At 40.4% G+C, this 24206-nt stretch overlaps 1 protein-coding gene across 1 annotated transcript in view; it reads left to right on the top strand.

The window, feature by feature from the left end:
• The first annotated feature begins 21127 nt into the window (after positions 1 to 21127).
• Positions 21128 to 24206, top strand: part of RRP15 (ribosomal RNA processing 15 homolog) — a 49527-nt gene continuing 46448 nt past the window's right edge. The window contains 1 exon segment of the mRNA XM_032872935.1: positions 21128 to 21351. Coding sequence (XP_032728826.1) covers positions 21207 to 21351 — 145 coding nt within the window. The 5' untranslated portion in view covers positions 21128 to 21206.

The raw sequence follows: 24206 nt of genomic DNA on the forward strand, positions 1-24206 counted from the left end.
ACACTGGCCTTGAAAACAGAGAAAAAGTTTTAAATTTGGCTCTGTCATAAACTACCAGGGCAAAGTTCCTTTCTACAAGGTCTTTCATTTTGTAGCCACAGTTTCATTTATGAGAAATTGGTATAACAGTATCCACTCTATATCTAAGGTTCAAGAGGATCAGATGGGAGAATACACAGGACAGCATTCTCCAGAGTATAAAAATGTCACTATTATTGTTGCTGCCATTGTGGTTATGTGCTGGTGAGGCTGGCTCTGGTCCCCAACGAGAAGCCAGGCAGGCAGAAAGATGAGACCTGCCGTGGGTAGTTAAACTTGTCCATCACGGATCCTCCAAAGACTTGGCAATTACCCGCTTCCCTTCCTAGCACATTCCCGTTGTTTAGCAAATAGATGTCAAAGTATTTGTGGTTTCCCTTTTAGACAGGGGGAAATATTTGTTTTCTTGAATGACAAGAAATACTTGAATGACACTTCGGAGTAGGAACAAACCTAAGAGGGACCTTGGTGAGACGGAGAGAAATAATAGTCTTGCTCCTCTGAAGAAGAAGGTGAAGAGGAGAGAGGGAGGGATGGAGGCTGAGGCCAACCAAAGTTTGAGGGATCTGCAATGTGACACCACCTCCCGGCGTGTCACTGAAACCACAGAATGACCAAGAGGAGCAGAGTCTGGGGGAAGCCAGTAAAAAGGCTAAGTACAACATTCCCAGGTTCCCTCCAGACAACAGAGACAGAGAGGATTTAAGAAATATCCAGAGGGAGAAGCACAAGGAAGTAAAAACCCCAGACCTCTCATGGATTGAGAACCCAGGTTCATCTTAGAAGACAAATGGGGCGGGGGCCCCATCTTAGAAGACTTCGGGGTGACATGCTATTTCCCCGAATAGGTACTTAGCCAGTGAGGTTCAATACACCCTAATGTTAGCCTGAGTTTACAGACCACAGTTCTGGGAGAGCCACAGCCCAGAGGACTGAGCATCCGCAATCAGCCGCAGTCTTCCTACGTGAAGTGCAAATTGCTTTCCCTGGTGCTTGACCCTTCCAAACCATAATGATAATTGCTGCTGTGTTGCAAGCTGGGCTTATGAACAACTCAGGGGTTAGTGCCCTCCCCTCAGGAAGGCTACCAAGTTGCAGGCACTGCACACATCTGATTGGGACAAATTGCTAGTTTACCTGTTAATCAGCACGCAGTAGTGGGTATTTTGTAATATCACCAAAGCAGGTTGAACACCACCCCTCTCACCTCGATAAAATAAATAATAAATACATGAAATAAAATAAAATAACATTGACTGCTTCTATGTATTTCTGGTAAGAAATGAAATAGGCTCAATTTTAATCACATGAGCAGTAAATCAAATATAAAATTTAAAACAATGAACTACAAAGAGCCTCCTCAAAGTCACTTAGCATTGATAAATTAGTAATGTATTATTAAATTATTCATATCTTTTTTTTTCCTTTGGACTATAATGATATACTGTACACAGCGCTGATAATTTACTTAGGCTGAGTCCATTCATTTAATTATGCTGCTAAACTTGGTAGGCCAATTGGTCATCATGAGAGTTTCCAGGCAGGCTAATCACAAATATATAGAACATGTCCCTTATTGTCCCCAGCGGCTAAGTGCTAAAATGCTATTTAGTGCTCAGAAGGTTAATGTCCTGCTTATGTAAATTGTCCAATTTAACATTCAGCAGCAGTATCATAAATTCTGGCTCCAGGATTTCATTAAACGTATGTTCAAACTAGTTGACCTTAAAGGTTAACAAGCACAAGTTAAACAGGACAATTATTTAACTCACTTCTTATCAAGAGACTGAAGCGTACTCGCCATTTAATAGCTCTGCATACTTCACAATTAGAATTCTTATAAGGTCTCTGATAAAACTGCAGGTCATGAATTTTCATAAGGATGTCAGATAATAACTATTTATCTGCACTTGTTTTTCTTTCTTATAAACTTAAACTTTGATCTTAACATTCAATTAGAAATGATTCCACAGAGAAGGACTAGGTGACTGGAGCAGCTAGTGTTCACTTTCATTCTCGTCTGCTCGAGGATTTGAAACATTGGATCTGCAATTGTCATTCACAGAAATAAATGGAAAAGTCAGAGACTCACCGCGAGGCGCAGAGCTCAAATGAAGCATTTGGCCTAACACTGAGTTACAATATTCCCTCCTGTTTGGGGACACGAGACCAAACATTATTCTTTTCTTAAAAGACCCTCAAATGCCTCTTAATCTACTGGAGAAATTGCATTGTCCTTTGCATTTGTAGCATGATGGATTTTAATATGATAGAACAGAAAGTTAGTTCATTCGAGACATCTTTTTCTTTGAGTCTTGTTTTCTCTCCTTGCTTTCCCTGGGCATTTTGAATGAAATATGAGCAAAACTCTGGGATGCTGCCACCTCCAGCCGTGGGTTCACATTCCCATGCACGTGTCTCTGTGGCGAGATCAGGCGAGATCAGGCGATTATATATGTATATATATACAACACCTTATGTTGGTAACCATACCCCAGTATTCTCAACAGCCGACAGCCACTCTGCACCAGGAGAGGCACAGGAAACATTCTCCTTGCAGGTTCCGCTGTTTCTACAACACACTCTTTGGTAGGTAAAGCTGCAGATAAGAGCACATGGGATTTTTATTAATAAATCACAGGCTGAATTTCTGTTAGGAACTGAAACGGAGCAAAATATGTCAAACTTGCCTATGGGTACATTTACTGGGGGCATAAAAATAATTTTTTTTAATTTGGTAATGTTCATAAAAATATGATTAAATGTAATGATAGGAAAGGGCCTGGTGGGTGGGTAGGGAGATAGATATTAAAAAATACCAAGGCTTGGCCCCGTTCTTCTCTTTGCACTTCTTATTCCCAGAGGTTACTTATTGTGAAGAGCTATTTAAAGAAATAATATAAGGAAGAAATATTTTCTAGCATGAAAAAACGTGACAGTGTTTTATACCCTCTTGTGTTGCTCTTCATCTAAACTTCATCTTCTGAATATTGGCTTCAAATCCTGCCTGAAAGGGGACATAAATAAAGTGAAATGGCTAATGGACTAAAAACACTTATGATCAGGTTTTCATAACTAACATTATTGATAGCTTCTTTCGCACATGCACTCACACATAGCGCAATATCTATTCCTAAAGTAAGATTTAGAGCCCTATTTGCAATAAAAAGGCTAGCACATGCAAATAAAGAATGCGAAAGTGAGGCCAGCAGATGGCATTCCCCCAGAGAGGGAGAGGAGGGCCTCCTCCCAAAGCAGACCTGACCTAGGGGAGCAGAACTCTTTCCCAGATTTTAGATGTGCCTGGACTCTTCTGCATTCCGGAATGGTCTTCAGGGCCAGAGAGTGGTCTAGTCTTTAATTTGGAAACGACCACCCCTTTCTACTTAATGGCCTTAGTATTTGAACTTGGTCAGGTAAGTAGGTGTTTGTGTCTGCACTTTAAAACAGTAACAAGAAAAAAAAAAACAGTAACAGGAATGTCATGCAGGAAATGTAACATGCAACTAAGGAAGCTGGCAAGATGAGAGTTATTGATTCTGGTGCTTTCCATGTCCATCTTAAGGTGGTCTTTCTGGGTTTCTTCCTCCTTTAAGTTCTCCATTTCAGCAAAAAGAGTTGACGACCAACTTTTCCAATGCCTAGAAATTCACTTTGTATTTAAAAAAGGTCTTATCGATAACTCTCTATTTAAAACTATTTTTGCTGTAGTTACAATGAGAAGGTGCTAACAAAGCAGAAAGCATTTTATCTGCTTCTTGCTATTTAGATACAGTTTGAGGGTATAATTTTTTTTTCTATTTTAGTTTGTATTATTCCTATGTCAACAGAAAAAAAAATTTCCTCAAAATCTGGACTTTATTATTCTATTAAAAATGAAGTCTAGATTACATAGTAAACTGTAAACTATGGCTTCATTAAATTAAATCCATTGGAAAGAGCATTTGATTTAAGGGACTGATATAGTTACTCATGTGTACAGTTTCTATTACAGTAGAGTCCCCTCCTTCAATTATATTGAAAATACGAAAGCAGCAGAATCTTGGTGTACTGTCCCCCTTGGGGGACCTGTGTATTCATGTTGAAGTTTGTCTAATATTAGATACAGAATTGGGAATAGAGTCAATGGTATTTTTGTAACATTGTATGGTGACAGAGGGTGGCCACACTTATGGGGAGGGCAGCATAATGTATAGAGTTGTTGAATTACTATGTTGCACACTGTAACATTTTGTGTCAATTACACTTTCATACACACACACATATATGTATATGTATATATATACATATATAAATAGAAATATCTATATTTGAGGGACACCTAGATGGCTCAGTCAGTTAAGCATCTGCCTTCAGCTCAGGATATGATCCCAGAGTCCTGGGATCGAGTCCACATCTGGCTCCTTGCTTGGTGGGGAGTCTGCTTCTCTCTCTGCCTGATGCTGCCCCTGCTTGTGCTCTCTCTCACTCTGACAAATAAATAAATACAATTTAAAAAATAAGTAAATATCTATGTTTGAATTCATCATCTCTGTACTCTAAAGAATAGAGATGAATTCAAAGTTAGATAGTGATCAAGACCAAAACATTTCTCCCTTCTTTCAGAATCTTATGGTCCCCAAAAGTATTATTACTGAGGAAAAAAAAAAATGTTTTATACAGGGAATTGCAACAGGGACTTCAAGCAGGATAGTATCATGTTCAGTTACAAGTACTTTTTTGTCCTTTCTTTTGTCCCAATATGAGTGTGATAGAGAACAAAGACATGTAAAGTGGGTGCAATGTGACCTCAGACCTTTCAGAAATGGCGGAGTCATTGCCCAGAGCTATGCTCAGGCCTCACTGCTGGTATCAGACACAAGTACAGATGTCATCAACGATGTCCGCGAGGAAGCTGGGAACAGTCACGCTAGTGGGGCCCTGCTGCTGCATCCCCTCATTTCATCTGCTTTCACCTCCCACTCGAAGAAAAGACCAGCAGTCCAAATCACAATCCAACCTGCTACAGGCTAGCATCGATCCACCCAGCGTCCATTAGAGGAGAGACAGGTCAAATGTATGCCAAGTCCTGCAATGTCTGTGCTTGTGAGCCCGGGTTGACATCGGGAATGGCTGCCAGCTGGTAAAGAAAGATGGGAGACATGCTGGCTGAAGGGAGGAGGAGGTTGTTGTGAGTTGACTTGTCTCTCCCAGACACGTATGTTGAAATCTTCATCTCCGGTACCTGTGAATGTGATCTTACTTGGAGACAGGGTCTTTGCATGTGTAATCACATTAAGATGAGGACACACTAGATTAGAGTGGCCCCTAACTCCAATAACTGGTGTCCTTATAAAGATGGATAGATTCTGGGTCACACAGAGACCATCATGTAAGACACCGGCAGAGAACTGGAGTGATGTATCTACAAGCCAAAGTTTGCTGGCACCTGCTAGAAGCTAGAGGATGGCCAAGGACCATGTGTCCCCCTCAGAACATCAGAAGGAACAAATCCTACTGACTCCTTGATTTTAGAAACTTCATGTCTCCACTATGATGAAAGAATAAATTCCTTGATTAGAAGAGTGAGTGTGAATTTTGAAGGCAGAGAGTCAAAGTTCATCAGTTTATAAGCTATGAACTTTGGGAAGGCAATTTACCCATTCATTCCACAAATATACATTGACCACCCACTCCGTGCTAGATACTGGCATTACAAGTCAGAAATAGGTTAGGGTTAGGGTTAGACATGGAAATTTCTTGAGTTTCACTGTCCTTTTTCAAAGCTCAGTTTCCTCCTCTGTGAATTTGGGGCTAATTATAACACCTAATTCATGGGGCAAATTATAAGGAATGGGTGAGATATAATACATGTAAAGGAATGGGAAAGCCCAGGAATATTAGCTATTGTTTCCACTGGATTGGAAATTCCTAAATAGTAGTAACAGTTTGCAACCTACCTTTATATACCTGCATCTTGCACAATGCTTAGCATATAGCAGATACTTAACAAATATTTTGTATGATTATGAACAGCAATACAGATAAAATTCATCACATCCTAGCCTGTTCTTTTCCATTCGATTGGTATAGTACTTTGAATATTAAACCATACAATGGGAGAGTGTATCATGGGCATCTTTGTATTCCTCTGCCCTTTACCTGACATGATCCCTGGAACGTAGAAGGTACTTTTTGTATTTATCTGAGTAAAAAGTCTGTCAGTTAATAATCATTCCAAATGAAAACTTACAGTAGGAAGAAGCATTTAGACATGTCTGCTTCAACCCTTCCAGAACCGCATCCATCCCACTGGCAAGCTGCCAACACTAAAGATTTTAAATTTGTAGACTCTGTTCTGTCCATATTTTGAAATCATTCTAACCTTGCTTGCTAGTCTATAAGAGGCTGGGTGAACATTAGAAAAGATTTCCATGAAAAAGGGATTTTTCTAGGAACATTTGGACAATGAGTAGGAGTTACAAAGTAAGGGAGAATATACAAAGGGCTAGAAATGCATGATAAGATAGCCTAAATTTAAAACTAATAGAAATCCAGCATGCCTGAAGCATAATAAGGGAGAGGAAGAGGAGTCCCAGAGGAGGACAAGAGGTAGGCAAGAGCTAAGGCTAAGACTTTGAACTACAGCATTATTGACATTTGGGGCCAGATAATTCTTTGTTGTGGGGGTCTGTCCTGTGTCTTGCAGGATGTTTCACAGCATTATCACTAGAAGCCAATAGTGTTCCTCAGTGTAACAACTGAAAATGTCTCCAGGTACTGGCCAAAGGCCCCTTAGGGAACATACTCCCTGGGACTGAGAATCAGTTGGCCACCAGGACATTACAGGGCCTTATGGCCCACATAAGCAATAGAAGAGATCACTATGATTGACTTGCATTTTGAAAAAAAAAAAAATTACTCTGCTTAGTGTATGCAGGGAGACCAACTGGGAGGGCATTACAAGAAGTCCACAGGAGGGATGATGGAAGTTTTGACTAAGATTGTGGCAGTAGGATGGAAGGAATCTGAGAGATTCAAGAGGTATTGGGAAGTAGAATGTGAGTAGTATTCATGTAATATGCATTTTTTTTAAATGACCATCTCACTGTTTTATTTGATCCTGTTCAAGGCCTAGGGAAGAACCAACAGATCAGAGCTTCCTGTTGTTCATCTGATTTCAACTGGTTACAGCCTTTTTCAGATTCAGGAGACTTCTTTGCTTATTACTTATCACTTATCACTATAATTTCTAACTCTACATTATTTTATCAAGGTTCACCTTAGACCTGGCTGTGATCTGAAGGACACTGTTTAATTTCCTCTTGAAGGGAAACTCGAGGAACACATGCTCTTTTTGATGATGTCTGTTTGTTCTGGAAGCAGGATTACTAGAAGCTTGCCAGAGTAGTTTCCATCCTTACATTGATCTCCATTATACAAGGAGAACTCGGGAAGAATCTCAGGTTTAAAGGAAAAAAATATAAATGTTAAGTCTACCATGGTTTGAGCATCTGCTGAAGGCCACAGAGTAATCTTCTAGCTATCTCACAGAAAAATCAACAGTCGTCAGAACATATTTATTACCCCATTTGGTAGATTTCATTAACAATCTCATTATGCCCACCCTCACACAGTACAAGCCTTTTTCCATCAGTAAGAGAAGGAACAAAAGGTCATAGCTTTCCTGCAACTTCTATACACTAATTAGAAAGAACCTTTACAAGGTAAGGCTGAACATAATTGGGTTATTACTGAATTCCACTACAAAATAAAAAAATATATACAAAAATTTTATTCTTGTTGGTTTTCCCGTGAGTGAGACACAGATCATCAATGGATATTCAAAGGGTAGTGAGACTATTACTGATGGGTTTTCCATTTGTGAGATTCCAGTTCCAGGGATCCCATTAATAATCCTCATATTAAAGAACCTATTGGACAGGTGGCCATTTGGGACCTGCTCCTGATCAAGAGCAATTCTAAATATCTACTTTAACAATTGTAAGCCTTATTCAATGGCAAGTTCAAGATATAATATTGATGCTCAGAGGAAAACTCTTTCCTTTAGAAAGTCACCAAAGTGTCGTTAAAGCCAGCAGTGTGCCATGAACAAGTTAAAAGACCCCTTCAAAAAAGTCTGTGTGTAAATACACATAATAAAACCAGTGGTACAGTTCAAGCTAGAGCTATATGTAAACATTTGGATTAAGACATCTGAATCTGATCTCATGTCATGGAGATTTGCTTCAGGGAGATACCTTCTATTTTGCTTCAGGGAGATACCTTCTATTTTGGACGTGAGGCTAGCTACTAAGTTTTATTGCAAGTCTTAACATTCTTCATCCATTTATGTTTTTTCTCCTGTGCAATGACAAGGCCCTAGTTCAATGAGTTTGGCAAAGTGAAAGCCCAATGTGGTCTAGTTGCCTTCTTAAGGAAATTAAATGTCATGTTTTCTACTTTGATATGAGTAAGTCCATTTGAAATGACAAAATCAAAAAATCTGGAAAGAAAAATTAGAAAAGCAAGTAGGCAATGTGCTTGCTGTAGCTTACTTCAGAAGTATTTGTTATAATAATGACCACTTTTTCATTTCTTGTGATAATGACTATAACGGGGCTTGATCAAATACATGACCATACCCATTTTTTTTTTTTTTTTTAAGAAAAGTTCTATCAACACCACAACAACTCCTCAAGGTAGTGGAGTACAAGGAACTAGAGAGTTAGTGTTTCATTAGAGACTGAAAAAGGCAACCCTGCTAACCATGGGGAAGCAACAGGGTGCAGAAGGAAGAACACAGAGCTGGGAGTCAGTCTAGCACTTGAGTGTGGGACAGCTCCTCCTTCTGCGTGGCCTTGGCAGTATCTCAACCAACCTGAGTCTCTTATTGAAGGCCTTGTCAAGCATTAAAATTCTATGATTAAAAAGAAATAGAATCCCAAGATTACCTTTTTTTTTTTTTTAACCCTCTATGACTTCATATGGCCATGAGAGGCAACAGGAAAATAAACTCTTTTGCCAGAATGAACCATTTGTCTATTGGTCGATTTGTTCCTTAATCTCTTTTGCAATTTGGGGGCTCCCTCACCTGACTCACTACATATAGTGATCATTTTCTGTCCAGATCCAGGATCATTCTGAAAATAGAAATGTCTTTCTCACACCACGAGGCATCAAGAATTGAGACCAAGATTGGTAGGTTAGACAAATCTCTCCACTGTTTAAACACCAAGCTTCCTGTTAGTACCCATCTGTGAAGCAGAGATTCAGAAAACAGAATCCCGGTTTTCTTAGACAAAGAAGACTGAGTGGGGAATGGTGCACTGGGCCATAGGCTGAGCCCATGTTTTGATCCCAGCAAGTTTTAACCAATACCCATAAATTCAATAAGAAATAAATCACTGAAAAATCTGCAGGGTAACAACATTGGTGCTCAGTGCTTAGCATCCCCAGGTGCTGAAGAGAAAGAAGGCTTCAGTGCTAGTTGTACTTCAGTGAAATGGTGGAAAATCTCATGACAAAAATCCTCATGTCATAATGTTTAGTAGAGAAGTAGTACACACAGCTATGATCCACATTATATTTAAATATAAATAAATGTATTTTTTTTCTTTTTTTAAGGTTTTATTTATTTAAGAGAGAGAGAGAGAGAGAGCATGAACCTGGGCAGGGATGAAGAGGAGGGAGGGAGAAGCAGACTCCCCACTGAGCAGGGAGCCTGAGGCAGGGCTCAGGTCCAGGACCTAGAGATCGTGATGACTTTATCTTGTTGTGCCAAAGAATTTAATGCTTTATCTAAGCATTATTCAAATTTAGCTAAGCATTATTCAAATTCTCTCTTCATTTTGGTGGGGGGGGAGAGGGATTTTGAGACACAAGTAGGGCTAATAAGAAGCACGAACCTCAAGATCCCTACTGTCAGTCTCAGAGTACTTAGGTTTATCTGAGGATTCATCTACAGGGCTTTATTGTGCAATTAACAAAAATGGGGGGTGGGCGGCTTCCGAAGAACTGGTTTACAAACATTGCATCTTTGCAGATGAAACTGAACGTGGTTATCTTTCCTCAATCAATGGGATGGTATTAATGAAATGACAACTACAGCGTCCATAAAAACAGAACACATAAAAGTCTGCATACAGTATAATTCTGCTCATAAGAAATTCTAGAAAAGGCAACACTCTGTGTCAGAAATTGTATCAGCTGTTGCCAGGGGCTGGTGGTGGGCTGAGGGACACAGGGAACTTTAAGATAGGAAGATTATTCTATATCCTGAAGATTGTGGTGGTAACACAGGTTTATAAAATTACGAGCATTCAAAACTAGAATGGGTGCATCTAGAATTGGTCACATGTTAGTGTACATAAACAATATCATAAAAAACATAAAAGAGGGAGAGAATGGGCAAGACTTGCCTAGACCTATTCATTTGAGGCGAGACTTTAGTAAGGTTCTAGAAAGAAGGCAAATGGCAGTATTTTTCATACGTGGTAAGAGTACCATAAAAGGATCCCTAAAAGGATCATTACCTGAAATTTTTCTAGTTTACTTCTTGGTTGATCAATAGGATTTTTTTTTGTCTATCCACTCCCAAAAATATATAATGTCTAGTAGAAGAATGCCTTTGTTTATCTTGTTCTTAGCTGTATCTTAAACATCTTAAACATATAGAATACCATCTGGCATAAAAAAATGTAGCTCAAAGTATTTTATGACTGGATAAAATAAGTTAATATAAAAAAGATAATTTCAGGTCCCAGATGAACTATGGAGATTCCTTATGATAACTGTGGTTCTCAGTTAACATTTGTCTGAACTATTTCCTGTAAGGTGAGCATGGAGTGTAATTTTAACACATTAATTTGTGTTTTGTTCTCTACTCCCTCCTTCTTTTCCAGCTGTGGCCAGACAACGAGGCTTTTGCATTTATATTGGCCCTGGGACTCCCGCAGGGTGTAAGCAAGATGTTTGAAATTTGTTAATCCTCAAGTCTTTGGAAAATCATGCATTTATTCTAAGAGACTGTGTGTCCTGGGGTGTTGGGAAAAATAAGAAATACTTCTAAGAAGAACAAAGAAGGGAAGAGTTTCTTGGGAACTGGGACCCAGGGGAGATGGGTTACTCCCAGGCTGTAGCACAGGAAGCCCATACCGTGTGGAAAACAGTCACTGTCATACCATCAGACCAACTTTCCCGGTTGGGATCATCCTTCTTCGACAGTCATGGGATTTCATACTTGTACAGTGAGCTCAGATCTGCAAAAGACTGAACTTGGGGATGCATCTGACTTTTGCTCACCTGCCATAACTGATGATCAGTTGAACGCCATCATTATTCATCTCCTTGTTTCCCTCAGTTGTCATGTCTGGATCATCCCTTTTCACCCAGACACTTGTCCAGTGCTTCTTGGAAGATCCCTTTACTGATTCAGTTTCTGAACTCCCTGTCCTTTCAAACCCTTTTACTCTCACTATATCAACCAGAAGCTGTCATCAGCAAACTCTGTACTTCTTTAACCTCTTCTCTCAGGATTCCTTCCACATCCTTGTTTAATTGGAACTTGGCTGACCTTAGAAGTTTCTCAGGAATGCTGGTTTTCTTTTTTCATCTGTACCTGAAGTAGTCCAAGAGTTCTTCCCGTACCTCTTTGCCACTCTAGCTTCTCCTCTTTTAGAAACAAATCTTCCTGAAATGCCTGCTCCATCCTCATCTAATGATGTCACCCCACCCCCCAATCTCAGCACCATATTCACTAGGGGTATTAACACCTGTTACCCAACCACGAATGCCAATCATTGGTTATTTCTGCTTCCACATCAAACTTTGGCTCTCACTCTCACTGTGCATCTGAATCAACTGGGGGGGGGTGTTTTTAAAAAATACCAGTGCTGACCCCCTATCCCCAGAGATTTGGATTTCCTTATTCTGGAATAAAACTTGACTCTTAGTAGGAAGAAGATCTTCTATCTCAACCCACTCCTATCCACCCCAAAAGTGATCTAAATCTGCTGCCCAAAGAGATGGAAAGCAAATTTAACTCCAGAACTGAGCTTTTTTTTTTTTTTAAAGATTTTATTTATTTATTTGACAGAAAGAGAGAGAGCACAAGTAGGCAGAGAAGCAGGTGTGGAGTGGGGGGAAAGCAGGCTCCCTACTGAGCAGAGAGCCCGATGCAGGACTTGATCCCAGGAGCCTAAGATCATGACCTGAGCCGAAGGGAGAGGCTTAACCCAGGCGCCCCTAGACCTGAGCATTTAATGAAATCATGAGGGTTGCCAAAAAGGATCTAGAACATTGGATGGTGTTTATTTGGGACATCTAGGAGAACCTGAAGTCATTCATTTATTCCCTTAATTAGTAGTTACTAAGCATCTAAAAAAAACATCTAAGCAATTATTTTTAGGGGCTCCATACCAGGAGGCATTTCTCTGCACATATGGTCTGCCATTTACTGGAAACTGGACTCTTTATTTGCTAGCGCCCTCTGCCAGGGCTTTTTTCCCAGTCATTCCACTGACCTCTTGACAAATTCCCTCAAAATCACCTCCTTGAAAATATCTAATAGACACATTCCTGACCACACTTAGCTTGACCTCACAACAATATCTAACAAAGATGATGCTTGCTTCCTTTTTGAAATACTTTCCTCTCTTGCTTTCCTAATTTCCTAATTCTGTCTACTTTCTGGCTATTCATTTCCATGCACTCCCTCCTTACCTCTAAATACCAGAGTTCCTGCCAACTGGAAAGGGCTTCCTTTTTCTCTTCTTCCTGGAAAACCTCATTCATTCCTGAGCATTAAAAATCACTAAGATGTTGTTGTCAAATTTTATAACCCAAATCTCAAGCCCTGGCCTCTGTCTTGAGATCCAGCTACTTAGTCAACATTTTTACCTAGACGTCAAGATCTTAAACCTGACAAGTTCAAATAGAAACAATCTTTCCCACAAAGCTGGTCTTCCCCAGCCTTCCCCATATCAGCAAATGGCATTATCATCCACCTAGCTGTTGAGTAAAAAAATCTAGGCATAATATTTTATTCCTTTACTTCATGGGTTCATCCAGTTCATCAACAGCTGTATGCTTGCACATCTAAAATTATTCTTAATATGTCATTTAAGTTTAATTCCTCCCTATTCTAAGCCACCATGATCCCTCACATAAAATTTACAGTAATCTCCTAACTGGTCTGAGCATTTATACTCTGACCCCGACAGTTTCCAACAGAACTAAAATGGTCATTGAGAAATGAGCTCAGATCCTATTATTGCAGTGTCAGAATGATACCATGATGGGGGACCTGGGTGGCTCCGTTAGTTAAACATCTGCCTTTAGCTTAGGTCATGATCTCAGGGTCCCAGGATTGAGCTCCATATGGGGCTCCCCACTCAGTGGGAAGTCTTCTTATCTCTCTGCTTCTGCCCTTCCCCCTGCTCATGAGCTTTCTCTCTCTCTCAAATGAATAATAAAATCTTTCTTTAAAAAATTGTATCATGGCTCCTCATTTCTCTTGGGATAAAGTTGATGTTTGCCTGACCTATATGAATATGCTTAATCTGGCCCCTTCTTACCCCTGTTACTTCAGCATGTGCCATACCTCTCCTGCTCACTATGCTCAACTCTGGCTGGCTTCTGTTTCTCGAAGGAGCTTGCTGCCTTCCTTAGAAAATATTTCTCCCAGATTGTCACAAGGCCATCTCAATGACACCATTCATATCTCAGCTCTAATTTATCCCATCTCACTTTAGGCATTCCCATATTCCAAACCATTTTCTATTACATTACCACATTTTATTATCTTCCTGACACTTATCACTAGCTACAGCTATTTATTTTATTTTTCATTTGATTATTACTTGTTTCCTTCACATAGAAGATAAGCATCATAAGAACAAGGGTCTTGTTCATCTCATTAGGAATCCCTAGTGCCTAATGCACAACATGGCACATCGTAAGGGCTCATTAAAAATTGATGAATAAAATGATATGTTGAGGAACCCTTAACCCTGGGACTTTACCTTTGCACAAATAGTCACCTCTCTTGGATGACGTGGCTGTTCAACTTTGGAAGGATGAAAGAAAAAGGCCCAGCTCTTAAGGCCTTTTTCAGCTGTGTCACTGGTCTACTAGGGACACCTAGGCCAGGTTCAACTGTTATAATGAGAAAGAACTTCCTTGTATACAATCAGGACACAGTTTCTTAGCAGAAATGAGAATGTAAAAGACTGAAAGGATCAAAGTGGCCCACTTTTCTCTTGTGTTTGCTTGATCATTCAGAAATGCTGGGCAAATCTTGTCACTGTTGATGAATACTGCCTAGGAGACTGTTAACTTCCATAGCAAGGTGAATTTTTAATGGAAAGGTTTTATGCAAGGTGGAATATGTCTCCTTGATACATGATAGTCCCTGTCTCACTAATGCAGGCTCTGAGACCAGGAATTCAAGAGTAATTTGTTCAAATGAAATAAACCGTATTACTCCTGCCAGTACTCACATGTTCTGTTGTTTAACGCCAACCAGATGATGTAATTTGTCCCTTTCTTGTTTATAGGGATGTTTCTAAAGAGGCAATCAAACATTGCCTCAGTCTGGTTAGGAATAACGAGGCTGCTGCCTGGGTCTTAATTATATCATAAGCAGAAGTTCAGTGCTAGAGGAAGTAAAGATAAAGAGAGCTGTCGTCTTTTTAAGGATGTTCCCAAGGATTCAAAAACATGTCTCCTTAAAAATGAAGATTGTAAGATTCAGAAGCAGCTGTATGAACAAACGGATAGAATACTTGAACTTTGGAGGTGGTTTCACATTTCCTTAAGAGACCAAAATCCCCTGGTCTGTGAGAAAATGGAGTTCTAGTTACTTGCTCTCTAATGGATTTCAAAAGTCTTAAGACTCACATGACAGATTATTACTAGTAATTTCTTCTGTCCTAAGGGTCAATATCCAGAGGAGACACAGAACGCCGTACATCACAGGCATCTAAAATCTGTGAGTCCTCATTTCCCACAAAGGAAGGTTACCCACTTAGCTGTGTTCATAACCTGTCAACCCACAAAAATTTATGCTCATCTTTATATTCTCTCCGTTCTGTTACCACATGAAAATAATAGCAGAGTTCAGAAAAAAAAATTATATTATTAGCACTAATTTTATATTATTAATGCTATTAGATATCTTTGCATTTTAATCTTGAATTATGGATTTCCAATCAAGGGGGAATACTTTGGGAAAACAAAGTCTACTTGGAAATTTTTTCCACAATAGCTTAGAAATGTAGGCTGAAAATAATTTTTTAAGTTTATTTAGTCCAGCCCCCTCATCTTTAAGTCTGAGAATACTGAAATACCTTTACCTTGTTAAAGGTAAAGCAAGCTGACAAAAGTCACATAGTGCATTGAGTGCAAAGATTTTTGGAAGCAAGGAACAGAAAACCTGAGTTATTACAAACTGACCAAAATGATGACCTAAGTTATGTTACTAATAGTAATAGGAAGGACAGATATAGGATGGCAGTACTAGTTTTCTAAGTCTGTCATGACAAAATACCACAAATTTGGGGGCTTAGACAACATACATTTATTTTCTCACTGTTCTGGAGGCTACAAGATTGGTTTCTCCTGAGGCTTCTCTCTTTGGCTTATAGCTGACCACCTTCTCATGTGTCCTCACATGGCCTTTTCTCTGTGTACATGCCTCCCTGGTGTCTCTTCCTCTTCTTTTAAAAACACCATTCCTATTGGATTGAGACCCACCCATACTATCTCATTTAACTAAAATTATCTCTTTTAAGCTCCTATCTCCAAACAGAGTCACACTGCAATAGGGCTTCAACCTAAGAACCTTGGGGAACACAATTCAGTCCACACTGTGGGTTTTTTGCCTCTGGTAATTTAGTAGCTTAGTGACATTATTAAAGGTTAAGAAACTGCCAACTTGTTTTCCAAGTGGTTGATCATTTTACATTCTCCTAAGCAGTGTATGAGATTTCCAGTCGCTCCACGTTTTCACCAATATTTGGTATGGTCAGTCTTCTTAATGTTAGTCACTCTGAAAGGTATGTGTTCATTGGGGCTTTAATTTACATTTCTTTAGTGACTCATGAGGCTGAACACCTCATGTGTTCATTTGTTATTGGTGTATCTTCTTTAATGGTCATTTTAAATCTTTTCCCATTTTAAAAACTTTTTTTTTAAGATAGAGTTTTGAGAGTTCTTTAAATATTCTGGGCACAACCCTTTACCAAACATACGTTTTTTAAATATTTTCTCCAAGTGTGTGGCTTGCCACCTCCTTCCTTTCTTCCTTCTTTCCTTCTTTCCTTCCCTCCTTCCTTCTTTCCTTCCTTCCTTCTTCTTTCTTCCTTCCCTCCTTTCTTTCTTCTCTTTTTCTTTTCTTTCAAATTGACTTTATTTTTAGAGCAGTTTTGGGTTCACAGCAAACCTGAGGAGAATGTACAGAGAGTTCTCTTATACCCCCTTTCCCACACATGTATAGCCTCCTCTATTATCAACTCTCTGGCAACAGAATGCTACATTTGTTACAATTGATGAACTACATGGACACATCAAAATCACCTTAAGGCCATAGTTCACACTACAGCTCTTCATTTTTGATGTTATACAGTGTATGGATTTGGGTAAATATATAATGACATGTATCCATCTTTATGACATCAGACAGAGTATTCTCACTGCCTTAAAAATCTCCCGTGTTCTATTCATCTCCCTCCACCATGCCCATTCCCCAACTCCTGGAGACCACTGTCTTCATAGTTTTGTCTTTTCCAGAATATCATGAAGTTAGAATCATACTGTATGTAGCTTTTTCACAATGGTTTGCTCCTCTGCTTTCTGATAGGAACTTTGTGGTTGTAATGTTGGTCTATTTCATTTTGAGTCCATTTTGTATATGATGTGAGGTATGAATTGTTTTCAGAGTTGGATGAGTTGTTTCTACAATCCCAATAAGTCAGGTATTTTTCTCTTTTTCTACATTTTGTTTCAATATTTAATTCTGGACTTCATTTTAGTGTAAGATATGAGCTTCTTTATTTTCTCTGCAAATTGTTAAAAACACTAATATTCTGGGCACCTGGGTGGCTCAGTGGGTTAAAGCCTCTGCCTTCGGCTCAGCTCATGATCCCAGGGTCCTGGGATCGAGCCCCACATCGGGCTCTCTGCTCAGCAGGGAGCCTGCTTCCTCTTCTCTCTCCGCCTGCCTCTCTGCCTACTTGTGCTGTCTGTCAAATAAATAAATAAAATCTTAACAAAAATGAAAAAAAGAACACACTAATAGTCTGCTCTCTCAGCCCCCCAGGGCTCCGTGCTCAGTGGGGAGTCTACTTGAGATTCTCTCCCTCTGTCTTACCCCACTCCCTCGCTCTCAAATAAATAAATCTTAAAAAAAGAAAGAATTATTTTATCTAGACATCAGTCTCTGTCTCTCCTCTCCCAAAGTTAATTCCAATGGAATTTTGGTTGGCATAAATAAATAACTTCAGAATACTTGCTCTCTCTTTTATGAGTATGGTATATCATTTCAGCTTTTAAAAGTTTTCATTAACTTTTTCATTAACTTTTAAAAAGTTTTCATATCTCTCATTAAAGTGACACATCACTAAATGCTTGTGATTTCTTTTCCTCTAAGACTGCAATAGAATTTAACACTGGTGACAATCTCTTCTCTGGGGAAATTTATCCCACCACTCCTCTTCTTATAACTTGATCCTGATCCCTCTTTCCTATGCCTTCCCAAATGGCAACTCTGATATTCATTAAGATATCCTCATTCTCTTTGCAGTCTCCCTTCATGGATTTTTCCCTATGCAGAGAACCCATGCACTATCACTTAACCAGAATCTCTTTCCACAGCCCCTGCTTAATCATTTTTGCATTCAGACCTTGCCAGAAAGCAGCACCCTTGCTCTGGATGCACTGTACAATGACCCTGACTTCTTATCTGTTCCATATCCGTTAGTTTAGAGTATTTCAGTGTACTCACATCAGTCAAGCTGCAACAAACCATCCAGAAGAAATTATTGTATTTGTTATCCCCCTATAAATATTGGTGTTTTAACAAGGAATCCTTGTTTTAGTTCCCCTGATTCTTCGAGAATTGAATAATCCTCCAAGAAACTTTCTAATAGTGCTGTAGGTAGGCAGCGACTGTATGTGGGTGCTGACAATATTTTCATCACTTCCCTCATTCTAGCTCTGTATCAGTTGGGACCAATCAGGAGATGGAAACCCCTTAGTAATTTGAACAGGAAAGTTTAAGATAAAGAGTGGTTAACTACAACCGAGCATTGCAGTGATAAGGGATGGGCTGGTCAGAAATGAAGAGCATGCATGCTAGAGTGCTCTACTATGAGACTGCATAAGGGGGCTGGCCAGGGAGAGCTGCTGGCCACTGGGTGCCACTGAGCACTGTGCATTGCAGAAAGCAGAGGCTACCTGTGCTAGAGGAGTTTAGGGCAGGAGAAGCTGTGGCAGGAGTCTCTAGGAAGACACACACTAGAAGCAGGAAGCCGGCTGCTCCTTTTACAATGTCATTCTAGTGCCCTCTACTGACAAAGCTTAACAACCTGTTGGTAGGCAAAAGGAGATCATTTAAAGGATCCACCCATTTTTTCACAGAGCAGCCAAAAAGGGTGAATGTGGCACTGAGAGGTTATAAGCTGACAGCTATCATGGGTACGTTTATACAAATGCTCGTATAGGGGCACCTGGGTGGCTCAGTCACTTAAGCATAGGACGGAGTCTTGATTTCAGCTCAGGTCATGATCTAAGGGTTGTGAGATACAGCCCCATATTGGGCTTCATCCTGAACATGGAGCTTGCTTAGGATTCTCTCTCTCCCTCTCTCTCTCTCCACCCTTCGTCCCTCCCACTCTTAAAAACAAATGCTCATATAAATATCTAGGTGACTTTGGTTATTTCCACCATTCCTGGACATTCTATTATCTTAGTTCATTGTAAGGGCACAGATTTCTTTTTTTCTAATTTATGTATTCCAGTGCTTGCCAGAAATTTCCACTGTCTGTTCTCAGCACATACGTGTTAAATGTCAAGGGCAACAGTCTGAGTAGGCAATATAGCTCAGTGGTTGAACAGACCCTGGAGCAGACTACTTAGGTTTGAACATGATTCTGCCACTTGTTGGCTGTGACCTTGACCAAGTACTCCATCTCTGGTGTGCCTCAGCTCCCTCATCTTTATGAAGGAACAAGAGTACCTACCACACTGGCCTACTGTGAAGATTAAGTGCGTTTAACACGGCAATCTCCCACTTAACAGTAGCAATCCCTTTCTGAAAATCAGATTTCTGCATGAAAATCTGGAACCTATTTTAAAAAAGAAAAAAATGAATGAATGATAATGAATGAAAATCAACCAATTCTACCTTTCCAGCAATTTCTTAAATTACAGCTAACCATAGTAACTGTCTACTTATGAATAAGCCATTTTTTTTTTTTTTTAAGAGGGAGAAGTGGGTGGAGTGGGGGAGTGACAGAGGGAAAGATAAAGTACCCCAAGCAGAGCCTGAGCCTGGGCTGAATCTCACCACCCTGAGGTCATGATCTGAGTCCCTACCAAGAGTCCTACACTTAACGGACTAAGCCACCCAGACTCTCCAAAATAAGCCATCATATTAAGATGTAAAATGCTCAGAATACCACTCCTGATCTTCAATAATATTAACAAATGGTACCTTCTATGCCAGAGAGCCTTCTTGCCACTGTCATCATTTTTCTATCTAACATTTGTATCTTCTCTACAGTTTTCTTCAATGCTTTCCCAACTTAGTTTTTGAACTCAGTGTAGAACACTAGGCCAAAACAAAGGTTAGGTAGGAAAGTCAGCAGGGCACAGATTCAACACTAAGTGGCAAGGGAAGATGGACACTGAGCAGGACTGGGGGAATCCAGGCCCCTGCAATGTCCCAAGGGGCATCCCCACACCTACTTCTTGCGCTGACAAAAAATTCACTTTTCAAAAGCTGGAATTTGATCTTTACCAATTGTATTTGGAATGTAACTTTTCCTGCACTGTTAAAAACAAGACAGTTGTTTTGTTTTAAAATATACTGAGTTGCGCTCGCTTTGGCAACACATATACTAAAATGTACTGAGTTTGGCTTATGTAAATATACCCCCCCCCAAACAGCAGCTGGAATGTGTGGGATTGAGAAATCCGTACTCTCTTACAGGTTTTAGGTTATTAAAAACCAAGAAACATTCTATCAGGAAAACATCAAGCTTAAAGAAAACCTTTAGAATTCGTCCGGCCGACAGAACATGATGTAAAGGTTTGCTGTCTTAGGAGTCTGACTTACTAACTTCGTTAATAGCTTTTTGTCATTCATTCATTCACTCCTTCCAAGATTATTCTTTGATCTCCTGCTCTGGACCAGCTTTACCAGCCTCAGGGGTGGAACGATGAATGAGATCTGGTCCTACTTTCAAGGAGTCAACAATTTAGGAAGAAAATGGTAGGGCCAGATTGCGGTAGCTGCCCGAAGGGTTGCCTCAGGGAGAGGCTGCCCTGGGGGACAGGAGCACCACGTGGAGCCCGAGATCTGCACACCAGGTCGGCCTGGCGCGGCCGGAGCCTGCTAGGTCCAGCGGAAGAAAGCGACGCTCTCTCCGCTTTGCGACTGGACGCCAGGAAAGGGTTAATCAGAGGGCGTTTACGTGATCAAGTGCTTGAGAAAGTCTTGTGTGTTGCGCTGTGACTCTTTGGTACTTTGATACTTGGGGAGAGAGGGTGACATTCCCGTATTGTCCTTACAGACGCAGCGCTCGCTTTCCCAGCCTCCCGGCTGCAGGGGCGGGTCAGGGACCTTGCAGGAACTCCCGAAACCCACGTCCAGAAAGGCGGCCCGGAAGGGAAGCGGCCAGAGGGAGACCATCAAAGGGGACCGCTCCGGCTTGCAGCAGGGGTCCAAGGGCAAGGGCGAGCTGGAAGGGAAGTCATCTGAGCACGTACATTCACTAATCTCCCCGCCCCTGGAGCGGTAAGACTCCGACCACGCAGACCTCCCTGCGATTCATAGTCTGAGGCTCCAGCCCCGGAACTCCGGGCTAAACGGCCCCGCCCCGGAACCTTGTGTCGCCGGAACTAAAGGCCGAGGTCCTTTTGTGAGCACCGGTCGCAACTCTTACGGGCGCTTCCGGAGAGGAAACATGGCCGCGGCCGTGGGGGGCTCACGTGTGGGTGCAGGGAAAAAGCTGAAAAATTCGCTGAAGAAGAAGAAGAAGATGAAAATGGTAGCCAAGGCAGTAGCTTCGGAGTTGGAAGATAAGGGCAAAGATGCTGCCGACAGTGGAGGTAACCTACTAGGATTAAGCTTTGGCTGCTGAAAAAAGGCCGGGTTGGATTCGCGGAAAGTAGAGAATGCGATTGACTTTGGGGCTAGTTTCATTCTGGGGGTCATGGAAGGTGCGACTTTGGCTCAGTGAGAATGGTTGGAGGTGGTGTTTAGGGAAGGGACGCTTTGAACTTCTACATTCTTTGACTAGGCATTTTTCACCGTCACTGTTACTGATTAAAAGGGATGAAACGTGCTGCTGACAACAGCAAAAAGGTTACAATGATAGAAGGCAGAATGAGGTGGGGGGTTATTTAAAATAACAAGGGTGGGAAAGGTTTCTTAGGGAACGAGGAGCAAAAGGCCAAAAAAGCTAAGAGGAAGATGGGTGGTGTACGTGACTTTTCTTGTGTGGTAGGTGCGTGACTCTGGGAGTTAGAAACCTGATACCAATAAATGAAAGAAGAGGATGTGGTTAAAGTAGAACAAAAGTATCAACTGATCTCTCAGAGACGCTTGTTAAAGGAAGGGAAGATGCTTTGTGATCATAGCTTAAATCATCTGAATACCTCAGATCATGTGAGAGTTACCTGCTCAAGATGGTCCAGTGGCTTTGCATCTCAGAATAACATCCAGAATCCGTAGACTGTATGATGTAGCTCAGGTCGTTTTTTGGTCTCATACTTTTCTACTCTGCCCCCTACTAACTACTAACTGTCATCTAGCCACATTGATATCCTTGGGATTTAACACATCAAACGGGCTCCCACACAAGGGTTTCATCACTTGTTGGCTTCACTGCCTAGATTATTTTCCAAATGCTTGCATGGCTGTAAAAGTGGTTATTACAGTTATGGTCCAGTTAAAATGGTACGAATGGAAACAGAAATCCATATCCTGTAGAACCCAGCTTAGGCATCGCTTTCTTCTGTCTTATGCGTATTACTCATAGTATGCTATGTTACTATTTTATTTTAACGTGTCTTTCACCTTATAGATTCCCCAGATGCTGGAACTATGTCTTATTTACTTTCATAGGGCCTTCCTTTTTAGTTTTTAGTATTGAGTAAATTTAGTATTGAGTATTGAGTAAATTTTCTTGCTGAATAAATGAATGAGGTGGCATTTCATCTAGGCCTTGGAGGGGTGAATAATATTTTGTTTGGGGGTGAAGAAGACAGTTTTCTCAGACATACAGGGAAAAGCACATACAGTGGCATTCAGTCTCTTAAAGTGCACGGGCTGTTTAGGACACAGCGAATTGTCTGCTGTGGCTGTAGCTTCCAAAGAAGTTATAGATGTGAAACCGGAACAGAGGATAAAGCCAGATTGTAGAGTCTTGTGTGCCATATGAAGGAGATTGGCTTCTCCATTTGTAGGCAGTAGGGAACAGTTGAGAACTTTTAAGGAAGAGAGGGACACCTGTTTATAAATACCACTGCTGACTCTATGGCAATTGACAGAGAATGCCAAAACCGTTGGTGGGCAGTGGCAAAACGGTGATAGAGCTGGCACCAGTACAGGACTGTGAAGAGAAATAACCAACTTACAAAAAAACTCATAACACCATAAATTTTGGGTGTGCTCTACTGTTAGAGGAATTGGATAATAATAGCTATATCTTTTGAGCTTTTGTATGTTCTGTGTACTGTTCTAAGCTCCTCATTGATATATGTGCCATTTCTTTTGATTCTGACAACAACCCTATGAGATAGATGCTGTTATTCTCATTTTACTTATGGGAAGCTGAGGTCCAATACGGTTATGACTTACTCACCCAATATATAAGCTGATCAGCAAGTTGATAAATGACACAGCCATTACTGAAGTTTGGCTATAGCACCTGTGCTCTTGATCCTACCCTTTTTCTCTTTACTTTCTTATCTGTATCCTTTAGGTTTTGACTTAGTTTTCTCTATCCACGTTTTCCTTCAGGATTTAAACTGTACCTCTATTATAAATTATAAAGGGCCTCTTATTTAATAAATTATAAAGATAAATTATAAAGATAAATTATAAAGGGCCTCTTATTTAATAAATTCAGTAATGTAGGTCTGTTGGTTATAAGATGGGACAACCTCCTTTTGTTTAATTCAGAATTTGTTATTTAATATCAGAATCTGCTATTTTCCTCTTATGAAATCAGTTATTTCTGGAAAGGTGAACAGTGGAAACAGCTTTTGTAGTTCAGAATTTGTGTACATGTGGCCTTGGCAGAACTAGTAAGTTTTCAGAAAATTTCAGAGAATGGATGCTGAGAAACTATAAAGGCAGAAGATTAAATCTGGTTCAAACACATCAATGAATCAGTGTGCAAATTATAAGCTTATTCTTACAGTGAAGTGTACTGGCTCGTTTTATCAGGAAATTGAATCAGAGCCTTCTCTTTGAATTTTAATTGGATCCTAAAAATTGATAGGGATGTACCTTATCATATGAACATTTGAGAGCAAATTCTTTCAGCAAAATACTACTTACATTTCATAGAAAACACACAGGTTAAACCCATGAATTGTTTGAACTTTTCCTCCTTGCTGTAATTTATTTTGACACATTATATAAGAAAGATAGAGAATGATGCCTTTATGAGTGTAAGACTCTCAAGTACTGTTTGTCAGACTTCGCAGAAATTTCCTAGTTCTTAGGACGCCTTATTGGTTCAGTCAGTTGTGTCTGCCTTGGAGTCAGGTCATGATCCAGGGTCCTGGGATGCAACCCCACATCCGGCTCCTTGGTCAGCGGGGGGCCTGCTTTTCTGACTTCCACTCCCCCTGCTTATGAGCTCTCTCTCTCTCTCTGACAAATAAATGAATTTTTGAAGAAGGAAATTTCCTAGTTCTGTTTAAGAAAAACTTTGTCAGCTTTACTAACAGCT

The sequence above is a fragment of the Lontra canadensis genome, unplaced genomic scaffold, assembly GCF_010015895.1.
Source record: "Lontra canadensis isolate GAN:19392208 unplaced genomic scaffold, GSC_riverotter_1.0 scaffold46, whole genome shotgun sequence".
NCBI lineage: Eukaryota > Metazoa > Chordata > Mammalia > Carnivora > Mustelidae > Lontra > Lontra canadensis.